We start from the raw sequence: 14,046 nt of genomic DNA on the forward strand, positions 1-14,046 counted from the left end.
GGGGGGGGGTAGAAATTCCTCCCTCTCTCTTCTCTTTACCTAGGATTCCCCCCCTTCTCTTTACCCAGGATTCCCAAGGCTTATGGCTTGCAAAGGGGGGGGGGACAGATCTCTCTCTCTCTCTCTCTCTCTCTCTCTCTCTCTCTCTCTCTTCTCTTCACACAGGATTTCCAGACTCATGGCTTGCAAAACGGGGTCCAAGCCTGGGCATACTCACTCTCTCTGTCCCTGGCCTCAGCAGCTGCTTGTTAGGTTTGGCTGAGCGGGAAGGCTGAGGGATAACACACACACATGGAGAGAGAGAGAGAGAGAGGAGAGCGAGCCGGGGACGCAAACGGGGAGCTGTTACAAGATCCCTGGCTACAGAGGAAGGTGGGCACTTCTTTCAGGAAATTTATAATCAGCATTAACATTGCCCCGTATATAAGTCTACCCATGATTTTGGGGTCCATTTTGGGGCATAGATTTCTTGATAAATGTACTTGACTGTACATCAAGATTGATGGGGTGGTATTTCCCACAATGGTGCACCAATTTTCACAACAAACAGAATCTGGCAAGAACGAACTGAGATTAACTTACCATACAGGGCATTTTTTGATGGCGAATACACAAAGGCTAAAGTGTAGAGATAGAAGTTCAATAAGCCATAAAATGATAAGAACTCTGCAGGTGATAAGGGTCAAGGATATCACAGCATATTTTACTTCTGACCCTTCCCCCAATCAAATGGCATTCTCCAAGTTTAAGGAAAAAAATGACTCTAGTTACTGCATGGGCCCATTCAGAACAGTAGTTCTCTTTTGAACATTATAGCTTACCTATTGTCTACCCTGAAAATGAAAACTGATTTACAAAGTTTCCCTAACCTATACAAACATATGAGTCCACCTGTTTACAAATATATTCTACAAGAGTTTCCATCATGACTCCTCCTGCAAATCTGTATTGCCTTGGTTGGGATGGGAGAAGAAGGCCTTTTCAGTGACTGCACTTAGGCACTGGAAGTTCCTTCCTCAAAGTCTCGCCTCAACCAATAAGCTCCTTGAGAATTTTCAATTCACAGCATATTCAGAGCACATTTCTAGTTTCAAATCTCTTTGACATGTCAGTTCTTGGATTGATTTTTCATCCCATGTCCACTTTAAAGTTTCTCTTACATTATCAAGATCCATACTATTGTAACAACCTGAACTGATATTTTGCATGAGATTCTGTGTACGCAGAGATGAAAACACAAGCTCTAGATAGAATTGACTATGGAATTTATAAATGAAAATGCAGAGTATTAACCCCTTATCTTGTCCCCACATATACAATTTGATTGAAGCACCTCAGAAACAGGATGTCAGAAAGGATATAATTATGATAATGAGTTGAGAGTTCAGTCACAAAGTTGTCCTGTAGAACTTGTGATCCAAAACGCAAATAAAGTATGGTAATGCTGTAAGAGGGGAAGGAATGAGGAGAAATAAAGGGTCACTCTACACTCCATAATTATTTTTCAAATCAAAAACACATTTCAGCAAATAGTGAAGTTATCTGTTACATTTTATTTTGTTTCCTCTTTTCCTGACTTATTTTTGCTAGTTAGGTGATATATGTGTTCTGTGCCTTGAAATAGCTTCCGGTATATAAACCTTAAAAAATATTTTAAATATTTTTGACATTATTTTTCATACACAGAGACCTGATGTATATGTAAGGTCAGACCATAGGTCCTAGCACTGACCAATAGCAACTTTCCAAGGTCCTACACAAAAAACACATTGTAAACCGCTTAGGCTGGGTGTGCTTAAATGCACTGATAAGCAGTATAGAAATGTACTAGTGATTGCTATTGCTAAGCTTCACCAGCCCAATTCTGTTTCTCTTACACTAGCAATAGCAGGGACTGATATGTAGGAGCAAAAATTAGGTAAACTGCTATTTTAAGAGTTACACTACAATCCTGCATGGATCAGCATAGCATAGTAGTTCTGCATGAGGAACTACACAAAGCCTTTTCCCACTCCCTGGACCTACCATATAGCCACAAAAGTCCACCACCCAAAGCAATGAATAGCAGGAGGAGAGCAGTTGGGGGGGCAGAGGGGGGAGAAGTATCACAAGAATATCTAGCTGTATTACAAGAATATCTAGCCAGACACAAAATGATTATGTTATCCACAAGACTTGCTGTGGTCCCCTAGCAGGGTCAGCAGCTGAGATAATCATTTTGTACATGGTTATAGGAATATAGTCAGAGGCTCCTGTAATCCCACTAACTCTACTCCAAACAAATGACCAACGGGGGGTGATAATATAGTAGATCTGACGGCTGGTCTGTCACTATGTAAAGGAAGAAGGGACTACCAAGTTCCACAGCGATCAAAAGTAAACATATGCATAATTAGGGTTAATTTACACACACACATGCCACCAACAGGATGCCAATCCTAAAGTTTGTTTTGCCAGAAATGTGAAGCATTATAGTGAATTGCAGCCTACAATTTGGTACAACATATTCTACATCAGGGGTAGGCAACCTTTTTGAGCCGGGGGCCGGGTTGCTGTCCCTCAGACAACTGGGGGGCCGAAGCCAAAAAATAAATAATTAAATAATTTTTTTAAAAAATGAAATAAATAAATAAACCGGGACAAATGCAGGACAAAATTTTCAAATGGAGGGCACTTCTTTATAAAAATGGAGGACACGCGAAAAAATTTGCTGATTTTTTAAAAAATGTTAATATAAATGCATATTTCTGAGGCTTCTATAGAGAATTGCCCCCCTTGCCCGCTGCTTGCCCCCCCTTGCCCGCCTCCTACTGATAGGCCAAAGGCCCCACACCCTTGTGTGAGAGGCCAAAGGCTCCGGCTGCAATCGGCGGCAGGACAGGGCGGGGGCCGGTCCCAAGGCCTTGCCGGGCCGCATCCAGCCCGCAGGTTGCCTACCCCTGTTCTACATCTATAATACTTTTTTATTATGAAATTAAACCCCAAATGTATGGCTCTATCTTCCCAATAATGTTCCCAATAATCCCAGTACCACTGGGGTTGTGGCCTTTGGAGCCCATTTTACCATTGACACACCTTTCCTCTCACACCATCTGAAGAAAAGATTGTGGACTACATCAGCTTAACATTGTCACTCCCCACCTCCTTCCCTGCATCATTTTTAGAACACCACTGCTGCTGAAAGACCTTTGGTTGAGGAAAGGCACATCAAGATTTTTGTACATTTTGATTGGCCTAAAAAAAAGGTCTAGTACCACATTATGGGTCACATTTATCATCTTTCACACTTGCAGCCAGCTTTATGATATTTTCCCCCCAAGGAAGCACGATCTTACCTAAAGACAAGCACAACAAATGTCAGTGCAGTTAAGAATTTCAACCTGAGATCTGAAAGAATGGGAGAGAATGGGAGGGGGAGAGAGAGAGGAGTTATCTGAAAGTTTCACTAGGGATACTAAATGTTGATTTCTTCAAATCTCAACAGATATCAAAAATAATTAAAACATTTTTTCTCCCATAGCTTTGAGACACTTGAAACCTTCCCTCCCTGCAGTCATGGGAAACTGCATAGCTAGTTTTCTGGAAGCTACGCATCTCCTCCTGAGAACTGGACATCCCTCTTTGAAAACTGTACAGCTTTTGATATGGAAATTATGGCTTTCGGGCAGCTGTGCATGTGTGCTTTGCACAAGATTTTTTTTTTTTAAAGACATAAATGTTGAACAACAAAAATTATCTGCATACTTGCTACATAACTGGATTTTGTGTAACTTATTTATTGTGCAGCATTGCTGTATTTTTTGTAAAAATCAGCAATATTGCATTACAAAGTTGTTGTACAACAAAAATATTGAAAACCCAGAAATATTGCACAACAAAACCACATGGCTATTTTTTGTGCAACAGGTGATTTTGCACAACATTTTCATTATGTAAGATTGATGTTTTTCTATGTAAAAACCCAGCAATGATGCACAATGAAAATGTGCATTATTATTATTATTATTATTATTATTATTATTATTAGTAGTAGTAGTAGTAGTATCCCGCCTCTCCCTGTATTGGATTGAGGTGGGTAACAACAAACATAAGAACAATAAAAATAATGAACAATGTTGCACAACAAAATCATGCAGTTATTTTTTGGTGCAACATTGTAGTTTTTACACAATACTTTGGTTGTGGAACACTGCTATTTTCTTTGTAAAAAACATCATTGTGGCATAACAAAAATACTGCACAAGACTGTGCAAAATCAGCAATGTTTCACAGAAAAACCACATGCGGCTTCAGCTTCAGTTGGTCCAAGTTTCTTTTTCTGCTGTGTAACAACTGGGTTGCAAAACTTTCAGCAAACAAAGGCTGCAGCCACAATGTTGAATGTTGCACCAAGTTGTTTGTATAGTATGGTGTGCAGTTTAGTTTTGTATTTTATTTAGTCTCCCGAAGTATATAGAGAAATACAGTGTACATGAGGGTGGTTTTTTTTCTCCTTCAGAAGCTATGCATTTTTCTGTACATAATAATAATAAAAAGAAAAACAGTCTGTGAGTGTAGTTTTTTACTTCAAAGCTGTGCTGCTTCCCAAACATTTGCACAGTTCTCAAAAACTGCAGCTTATGATGTGCTGGGAATATGTTGTATTTCTTCCCACCTAAGTTTCTCAAGGGGTCGAGAACTCCACATTTGACTCCAAATCGGAAACTGACAAATTTTCATTCCATCCTTAGATGAGCCAGTCAGAAAAAGAATGCCACAGAAGTAGTAACAGGCACAAAACACAGCTTACCAACATAGGGCAGGTTACGAAGTTCTGAGCAGGCTCTGATGATCAGGAACAAAAGGTACAAAATGTACACTGTTGCTACCACAAGGAAGAAGATTTTCATTCTCTGTAACAAGAACATCTTACTAACATTACTCTGATGTCACCACATTATTCTGCTATCACTAAATTTCCTCTTGAGTCCTTTATACTATACAGAGGGCACCATTTCTAAAAGTTGTGTTATCTGCTTGCAGAAATCATGTACAACACATCTAGGAAGAAGAAAATGCAATGTCAGCTTCCTGCAGCCTTGTACCCTCCAGATATGCAGAGTACAAATTCCATCATTCCCAGCATCCAATTACTTAAGACCTTTCAGATCTTAAACAGTAGTTCACTTTTTTGGGCAGTTAATTGTAACAGCTACATGAAAATAACTCTAGGAACATCCGAGATTTATTACTGTATATACTCGACTATAAATAGAAAAATGTATGCCCAAAAACTGACCCTAAAATTTAGGGTTAACTTATATATGGGTCAAAACAGTAATATTACTTAGAAAGGTCCTAAAAAAGCACCCCCGTTGTGTGTGTGTGTGTGTGTGTGTGTGCATGAAAGAGGGATTCCTTTCTCAATTCCATGTTAAAACCATCTCTCCCTATCCTCCTCTGGATTTCTCTGCCCACCAAACACCCCCTTTCCCTCCACTTCCTTCTCTTCTCAATCCAATGTTAAAATCTTCTCCTCCCCTAAATTTTACCCTTGACTTATCCACAGGTCATATCAAAATCCATGATTTTGGCCCTAAAACCTTCCCTCAACTTATACATGAGATCAACTTGATCATGAGTATATATACTGTACTCTTCTTTAGATGGACAAACCACTTGCTGTTAAAAATTTAATCAACAATATGGCACAGAGGCTGTCCAGGCATGTAATCCAGCTGGACTTATATGTGCACATTTGGTCAGCTTTTACAGAAACTTAGAACTAATGTGGTTATTTTCTTCTTTTTTGTGTTTTTTTATTTTCCTGCTTTTGTTAGACGGGAACATTATTGTATGTAACTGAGATCCCTTTTGAATGCAAATAAATTTAAAATTTTCTTTTAATCTTTCAATATTCAAATACTTCATTCTACAGAAAGAGATCTTGTTAACACCTTTGGGACTAACTGAAAGAAAGAAGTTGGTGACATGAGCTTTCATATACTTAAGTCTACTTCCTCAGATGCATTCCAAAATGCATCTGAGGAAATAGACTTAAATCTAGGAAAGCTCATACCACCAACGTCTTTCTTTCAGTTAGTCTCAAAGTTGCTACAAGATTTCTTTACATACTGATTTTACAGAGTAACACGGCTATATCTTTGAATTCCCATTCTACTTAGCCAGCTATGTTTTTCTCCTACTCTTTCATTTTCTCTTAATACTATTATTATCCCCTATCTGGCAAGTTGTTGTACTGTACTGTTAAGCTTTGCACTGTACTCAGAACCATCTCAAATGTTGTAATCAAATTAGGTTTCTAATTATGAATGCAAGGATCATATTAAGCGGGTATAACTCCAGGAGTCAGTCCTTTCTTGAAAATTAAATATAAATACAATACATTTAAGAATAAATTGAAGTCTATATTTACTACTTGGCATTTCAAGCAAACTGTTTTGCACCAAGGTCACTGAAAGAACAAAAAGGAAGATGAAAACAGCTTCAATTTTTTTGTATTTATTATTTCTCATGTAACCCCAACTATTGCTTCATACTCACTTACTTGAAAGTTACTTGTGTCAATCCCATACTGGTAAGTTGGATCATGAAGCTCATTGACTCTAAAAACAACAATCCACCACAGTCATGAATACACAGATTTCCATGCAGTGTCGAAGCTTGTGATAAATGTATAGATATAAACATTTTAACAAACATTTTCATCAGAACAGATCCACTGAATCAGTGGTAACTTGGTTTGTCAACACTCATGTAAATTACACGGATTCAGTGTGCTGATTTTAGCTGGAACTAATAACAGGATTCAGGCCTCTAAAAGCTATGGAACTTTACAATGTTTTCTAATAATTATACGAAGCATTCTTGATTAGAAACACTGAAAGCAAAGACACAATGACAATAGTAAGTTGCTATAAATTGCAGGAACATCCTGGCCGTATGTTAATAGGGCAGACAATATAGCTAAGGAAGAACTATTTTGAATTAATCAACAACTCATGCATGAACCCATCACATTCCCTAACAGCAGAGACTACACATTACAGAGAAATAAAAGAAAAAGACAGCAAAGCCTGTCACAAAAACAGAGGTGCAACTCCCATCAGTTCTAGCTAGGATGGCTAGTGGTGAAGAATGGTGAGTTGCAATCCAATAACAAGGAGCGACTACATGCCCCCCATTCCTGCATTAAGTTATTGTCCTCCTTGTTAAGGCTGATTGCCAAACAGAGGAAAACAGGGAAATTACTTACGTCTGCCATATTCCTAATGTAACAGAAGCCAACCACAGAAGACCAACAATAAGGAGTTTAGGAAAATAGAATGTTACGCACTTCCTTTCTCCCTAATTAAAAAAAAAATATTGCATTTGTTTTATGGACTTCAGTTAATGTACTATAATGTGAAAATGTACCAAATATAAGTGAAATGCACTTAATTTATTTTGCTAGCTTGTGTCATCCTTTCCTTTAAAAAACACCCTCTCACTACTAAGAGAATAGTTCTCAAACTTGTGGAAATTCTTCCAAAATACATGCAAATATACACAAAGGTTTCCAAATTATTCCACATTGTGTTTATTACTGATTTTAAAAAACCCACCTCATAGAGTATGGTGAGTCAGTAGCCCAGTCTGCTCCCCTAGAAGGGCCAAGAAGTATCCCTAATATCTGAATGCAACTCACAAATACAGGTCAACAAGAATGCATTCCCCCCATATTTTGAGGGAAGCAATTCTGTCTTCTCTGATGAAGGTGCATAATTGTCACTTGCTATTTGATGTTCTTTTGTTGTCTGTTTTATTGAATCATTTCCTGTATTGCTATGTATTTTATATGTATTATCTTATAATCTGTATTTTACTATGTTGTAAACCGCCGTGATCAAAGGAATGGCGGTATATAAATAAAGCCTCATTCACATTCATTACTAGATAGGCCCCTTCCCCACCACCACTCCCTTCTCCTTCTGTGTCGTGTCTTTTTAGATTGTAAGCCTGAGGGCAGGGAACCGTCCAATTAAAAAGATTCTATGTACAGCGCTGTGTAAATTTACAGCGCTTTATAAATAAAGGTTAATAATAATAATAACAATAATAATAATAAGGTGCCACCAAGTAATCACATGTGTATTTGTTTATTTGATCATTCTGTTATTCTTAAGAGGTAAAGAATAAAGAAGGAAAAAGAGAAAGAGAGAGAAAAGAGAGAGGACAGAATTTAGGTGGTGATGAAATATTTTCCGCTCCTCACCTGCACTCTGATCCCATGGTAGACACAGAGCCAGAAGAGCAGCAAAGCACACAGAAACAATGACTGGAAGAAGTCATCCAGCATTCCAGGAAACCAACTACTGATTAGGAATGAAAGGGGAAAAAAGGGATCTGCAAAAGAACGGAAACAAGACAGTTGCAAGTCACTTAAAAGGTAACTCAAGATGAAGTTCTAATTCTTTTTGAAGTTCAGGATCAAGGAACAATTAATGCAATGGGTGACAGGCCAGATGTCTTTTCTATGTACCATGCCCAGTACATTCTACCAGGTATTCCCATTCAGTAATATGTAGCGTGCTCAGAAGCCCTACTACTAAATTTGGAGTTAGAACCAAAGTTAATGCAAGCCTAGTAACAATCTGATTAAGGGTTTGGCATCTGTCAGCTTTATTGAGAAATCTGATTTGTATTCAGAACTACAGAGCCCAAAAAACTGGGAAGATGTAACAACAACAAACAAAACCAACTTTCCCACTTGTCATGGTGATTCCGGCCTTCCCCGTCCCGTCAAATACTCTACCAATGTTCAGGGCACCCTAATGAATGATGAGAATTGAGGGGAAAGCGCACTGCACCAAAAACCTGGGCAAATGCACCACCTTGATGCCTATAAGACCAAAGGAAACTGGTGACCTACTGGGTGACAAGGCACCTGAGATAAGGAAAGAGTACCTGGCTAAGAGACACACAGACAGAGCATAGGAGGGCAACTTACATCTGAATGTTCCTGATTATTTGTAAGGCTCTTCTGTGATGCACCACTAGAATATTCTTCTTCTCCCTAGTAGTGAGATTACGCACCATCTTGCAGCCTGAAGCCACACCATCAAGCCTATGACAAGACTGGAATTTGGCAGAGACTTCTCAGTGGCACACCCTGGGAACTCTCTTCCCAAAGAGGCTCACTCTCAGACAGGCTGAAGCAGCAAACAGAATATTTATTTTGAAGCAGATTTTAGCTTGATACAATGATTGTGTTATACCAGTGGGACTGTTTACTGAAGTTATGTCGGCTCTGACCAAGGACTACACTATGAATGAGAGATTTCTAAGTTATCATCAACAGCCCTGCTCAGGTGTTGCAGATTCAGGGCCGTGGCTTCCTTGATTGAGTCTATCCAGCTGTAAGACAGTCTCCCTTTTTTCCTATTGTCTTTTACCTTATCAAGAATCACTGTCCTTTCTAACAAATCATGTGATAGCACATGGTTTTAGGTCAGAGACTGTTTTTGTTTGTTTCTGCTTTTCAGAATCTTGGTTTATGATATCAGGGGTACAGCTGCAGGAGGGGAGCAAAATGAGGGCATTGCCCCCAATAAGAATTCTCTCCCTATGGAAGCTTCCTTCAGTCCCAAATTTTTAGCATTTCGGAGAGTGAGACACTGAAAATAGTTTACACCTAGAAATCTTTGCTGTGAATGCAATTTCTTGATAACTTTACCTGTACCTTTTTGTTGGATATTTAAACTATCATTCTAACTGCTCAAATGAAGCTTTAAATTATAGCAATGCTAGAAATTTGGAGGCTGAAAGAAAATTTCATGGGGGGGGCCCCATAATTATTGCTTAGGAACAATGCCCTCAATTTGTCCTCCCCCAACAGCTACACACTTGTTCTCTATAATGTTATCATATTTTAACCTTTTACTATTTTTATCATAGTTAATCTTTAATCTTGAGCTGTTTTGGACATGTACACATGGAATAGAAAAAAATTAAATTAGCGTAGCAAACAAAACTGGGATTCTGTCAAGTTCTCCCATTATATCACAGCTGTTGAAACTTTGACCTTCAGATGTTTTAAACTCCACTTCTAATAATTCTTTACCATTGGCCATACTTGCCAAGGCTTCTGGGAGCTGGTGTTGAAAACATCTGAAAGACCACAAGTTCCCTTTCCCTTTCCCTACACTAGGATCATTTCAATTCTCACAGCAAATCCAATTCTGCTTCACAGTATAGGCAACCATTATTAAAATAGGTATGTATTGATGTTCTCTTTTACCCATCCCATCAACAAATTAAAAAGGTTTTTTTATAAAGTATAGCCCTAGAAACCTATCATAGCACAATGTACTTAATATAAATACCATTATAAAGCAGCAGCAGAGGGAGAAGGATGGACATCCACTTCTGCTCAATTCCCCAATCACGCATGGAGAACTTCCGCAGCGAGTGTGCAAAGAGGCACTGCAAAAGAAAACAAGAGAAACTGTCAATGGCTATGCAGTGCCTGTTTCTCTCCAGGAAAAAAAAAGGAGGTGGAGTACAGCAGGGGCTATATCAAAAAGCAAGGTTAGAAAGGATTTCTTGTACTCCAGAGAACAGAGCAAATGACTGTAAGATGAAGACAAGATGTAGCATACAAATTCCTGCTCTTCCACAGAGCTACATACAGTACTGCCTTGTGAACAAAACTGTCAACTTGTAACATTAATATATTAGCTTCATATGTTACTTTTTAAATTTAAGTGTAATAAACTAACTAGTTACTATTTGTGACTTGTTACTTCCAAGCTTTGCATATGATGTTCAAACACAGCAAAAGAAACAAAGCAAGTAAGAGCATGTATAACCAAAGGAGATAATGGTCTATCTTACGGAGAGCATACTTTCTGATAGTGATACAGATTAGTTACAAAAGAACACAGCTTGCTTTTTGTACCATTCGATCACATTCTTCCAAACTATGACTCCTCCCCCCCCGGCAACCTCTAAATCTTGTATTTAAATAATCTAAGGAGGCAATACTCACTGTGACTATGAAAGTAAGAACGACAAAAACAAACCGGAACCAGATTTCCATTTGCGAGAAGGACGGATTATAGGTTTTCCACTGAAAGAAAAACAGTGAGCATGTTATTCACACACACACACACACACACACCCCTACCTCTCCAGGAATGTAGATGGCATTAAAATACTTAATATACACATAAACAATGCATAAAAGAGCCAATGTGATGTAATGGTTTGAGTGTGGGACTATGGCTCTGAAAACCAGGGTTTGAATCCATGCTCTGATTTATTCAGAAGAGGTTTGCCATTGTCTTCCTCTGAAGCTGAGAAAATAGACTTGCCCAAGATCACACAGGGGAGTTCCAATGCCAAGCAGAGACATGAATCCCAGTCTCCCAGAGTTCTAGTCCAACACTCAGATTATTATATTACTACAATGACTCACCCTGATTTATGAACTCTTTATTATTTCTTTGGCTTCTTTCAAATTTCAACATAATTAAGTCTATAAATTTAAACAGAGGTCTCTCTCCATTTGCCTGACCAAATACTGAGACCATCTGGAGAGGCTCTACTTCTAGGTCTGCCAAATTTTGAACTACCATATATACTTGACTATAAGTTGAGAAATTTATGCCCCAAAATGGACTCCAAAATCAAGGGTAGACTTATATACAGGGCAATAGGCTATTACTCCTGATAAAGTTCATAAAAGAAGTGCCCACATTCCTCTGTATCCAGCTCTTCATTTGAGCCCTGGCGCCAGCAGGCTCTCTCCTCTCTCTCCATGTGTGTACATGGTGTTTATCAGACGAGCTCTTAAAGAGGTACTATTCCAGTGTGACTCCTCTAGCTGCCTCCTGTTGCATGCTGGGACTGGCAGTTTTAAGGAGGGGTATTTAGAATTCTCAGGCAGAGAAGTTCAGCTCCTTAAAACTGCCAATCCCAGCATGCAACAGGAGGCTGCTAGAGGAGTCACACTGGAATAGTAGCTCTTTAAGAGCATAGTGTGATAAACATCTATGTGTGATCCCTCAGCCTTCCCTCGCAGCTGGAGCTAACAAGCAGCTGCTGAGGGCAGGGACACAGGGAGTGGTAGTATGCCGAGGCTTGGACCCTATTTCGAAAGTCATGAGCCTGGAAATGCTGGGGTTAGGAGCAGAGGGAAAAGGAGAGGTTTGTGCCCCCAATTTTGCAACCCATGAGCCTGGAAATGTTGATGCAAAGGGGTGTGTGTGTCTGTGTGCATGCGCCCAGGCTTGGTTCCCCATTTTCCATGCTGATACTATGACCTTTGAGAGAGGTTCAGAGAGGGAGATGCAAGGAGGGAAGTGGTACTTTGTTTCCCCCTTTAGATCTTTTGTAACATGTCCCAGTGTTTGACCCTCAACTTATCCACAGGTCATATCAAAATCCATGATTTTGGCCTCAAAAACTGCCCTCGACTTATACATGAGGTTGATTTATACACGAGTATATATGGTATGTTTAGTGGCAAGAGGGCCCTATCAGTGTCCACAGCTCAGCTTAGAATTCCCTTTCCTCAGAGATTTGTTTGTCTCCTTCTCATCATGTAAATATTTTATTTATTTGCTTGTTTAGGTACCGCTTTGGTCCATCTGGTTATAAGTCTTGTGTTTCTTTTTTAAACTGCTTAACATAAGTTAATTGTCTGCTGTTTTTAGTCTGGGGGATTTTTTTAAAATTTTCTTGCATTTTCATCATTCATTTATCTTATGCTTATCTTTGAATATATTATTTAGATTATACTACCCACCACTTTAATACCATTGACAGAAAAGTGGGATATAAACTGAAATGGAAGAATAAAAAAATGTATATCAACTGCTAAACAAAGCTTTCAGTATTAAAGACTGGCTGTCCTTCTGCATTTCACCCTCACAATATGCTCCCAAAATTCATTCTTCATAAACCAAAGCATTTTGCAATTCAATAAAACATTTTGAAACTAAGCCCAGCCTACGCTGACAGCTCTGTTCCATGAAACGGAGACTTTCCTTACATTACAGTCTGCAAAAAGATAAAGGACTGGATCCAGGCTTGCTCCTTCATGACTGAAAAGGCTCCATTCTCATTATCACTAACTCCCTTGCAGCCTCCATGCTATTCTGTACTGTCACCCAATCTTAGAGATCAACACAAGAGATGACAATGGGGTGAGGATCAGAGACAACTGCATGCTGCCATCCAGAGCCAGGGAAACTCTACCAGGTGCAAGTCTTGACCCATTTCCATTGTTGTTTTTTTACTTGGAGTCATCTCAAGATCAGAACCAAGTCAACTGCCATTTTTTACAATGGCTGCATCCATACTGCAGAAATAACCCAGTTTCACACCACTTAGGTGGTATCAAACTGGATTATTTCTGCAGTCTGAATGCAGCCAGTGTTACCTAATCATATTCAAAGCTAGAAAGGACATTTTCTCCATTCAGAAATAGAGGTCTAAAATTGTATTCAAAATTGCCATTTTATAGTTATCTGAAACAGATTATTTTTCATCATGTACTACAATAACTGATATTTGGGATTTTAGCAATGCTAGCACTATTCTAAAAATTGCTACTGATTCTTTTCTGGGAAATACTGTATCTTTTACCACTGTGACATCTATGCATGGAAATCTGTAATTCAAATTAATATTTTATTTTATGTTTCCTTTCCCTATATGTACACTTACTGTGAAGTCGTAACTCTTGATCTGGTAGAATGGAAGAAGATTGTCAAAGGATACACTGATATCGTAACGAATGTAGTTCAGGTAACCCAGATGAAGCACAATGATTTCAGCACATTGCTATGAACACACAATAAAGAAACAGAGAAGGGCAGGGAAAGAAATACAAGGACAGTAAGAACAAAAAACACATTGGCCAGCAGTTAATATTTCTGGAATTCTGAGACATTCATAGCTATGTCATAATGAATAAGTAACAAGCTAAAACCCATTTGGAAATGCAGTTCAGTCTGAGTTTCTAGAGTTAGAGCACATCCATCCTGCTTCTGGCATTAG

General features: G+C 38.9%; 1 protein-coding gene across 3 annotated transcripts in view; it reads right to left on the reverse strand.

Moving 5' to 3' along the window:
• Positions 1–14,046, reverse strand: part of TMEM181 (transmembrane protein 181) — a 42,190-nt gene that overhangs the window by 10,433 nt on the left and 17,711 nt on the right. For all 3 annotated transcript variants that reach the window (XM_042472122.1, XM_042472140.1, XM_042472131.1), the window contains 10 exons: positions 13,714–13,830; positions 11,030–11,110; positions 10,365–10,464; positions 8,255–8,385; positions 7,256–7,347; positions 6,548–6,605; positions 4,790–4,892; positions 3,336–3,387; positions 1,362–1,444; positions 583–672 (listed from right to left, as the gene is read on the reverse strand). In XM_042472122.1, coding sequence (XP_042328056.1) covers positions 583–672; positions 1,362–1,444; positions 3,336–3,387; positions 4,790–4,892; positions 6,548–6,605; positions 7,256–7,347; positions 8,255–8,385; positions 10,365–10,464; positions 11,030–11,110; positions 13,714–13,830 — 907 coding nt within the window. The remainder of the gene's footprint in view (positions 1–582; positions 673–1,361; positions 1,445–3,335; positions 3,388–4,789; positions 4,893–6,547; positions 6,606–7,255; positions 7,348–8,254; positions 8,386–10,364; positions 10,465–11,029; positions 11,111–13,713; positions 13,831–14,046) is intronic.

The sequence above is a fragment of the Sceloporus undulatus genome, chromosome 1 (genome assembly GCF_019175285.1).
Source record: "Sceloporus undulatus isolate JIND9_A2432 ecotype Alabama chromosome 1, SceUnd_v1.1, whole genome shotgun sequence".
Taxonomy (NCBI): domain Eukaryota; kingdom Metazoa; phylum Chordata; class Lepidosauria; order Squamata; family Phrynosomatidae; genus Sceloporus; species Sceloporus undulatus.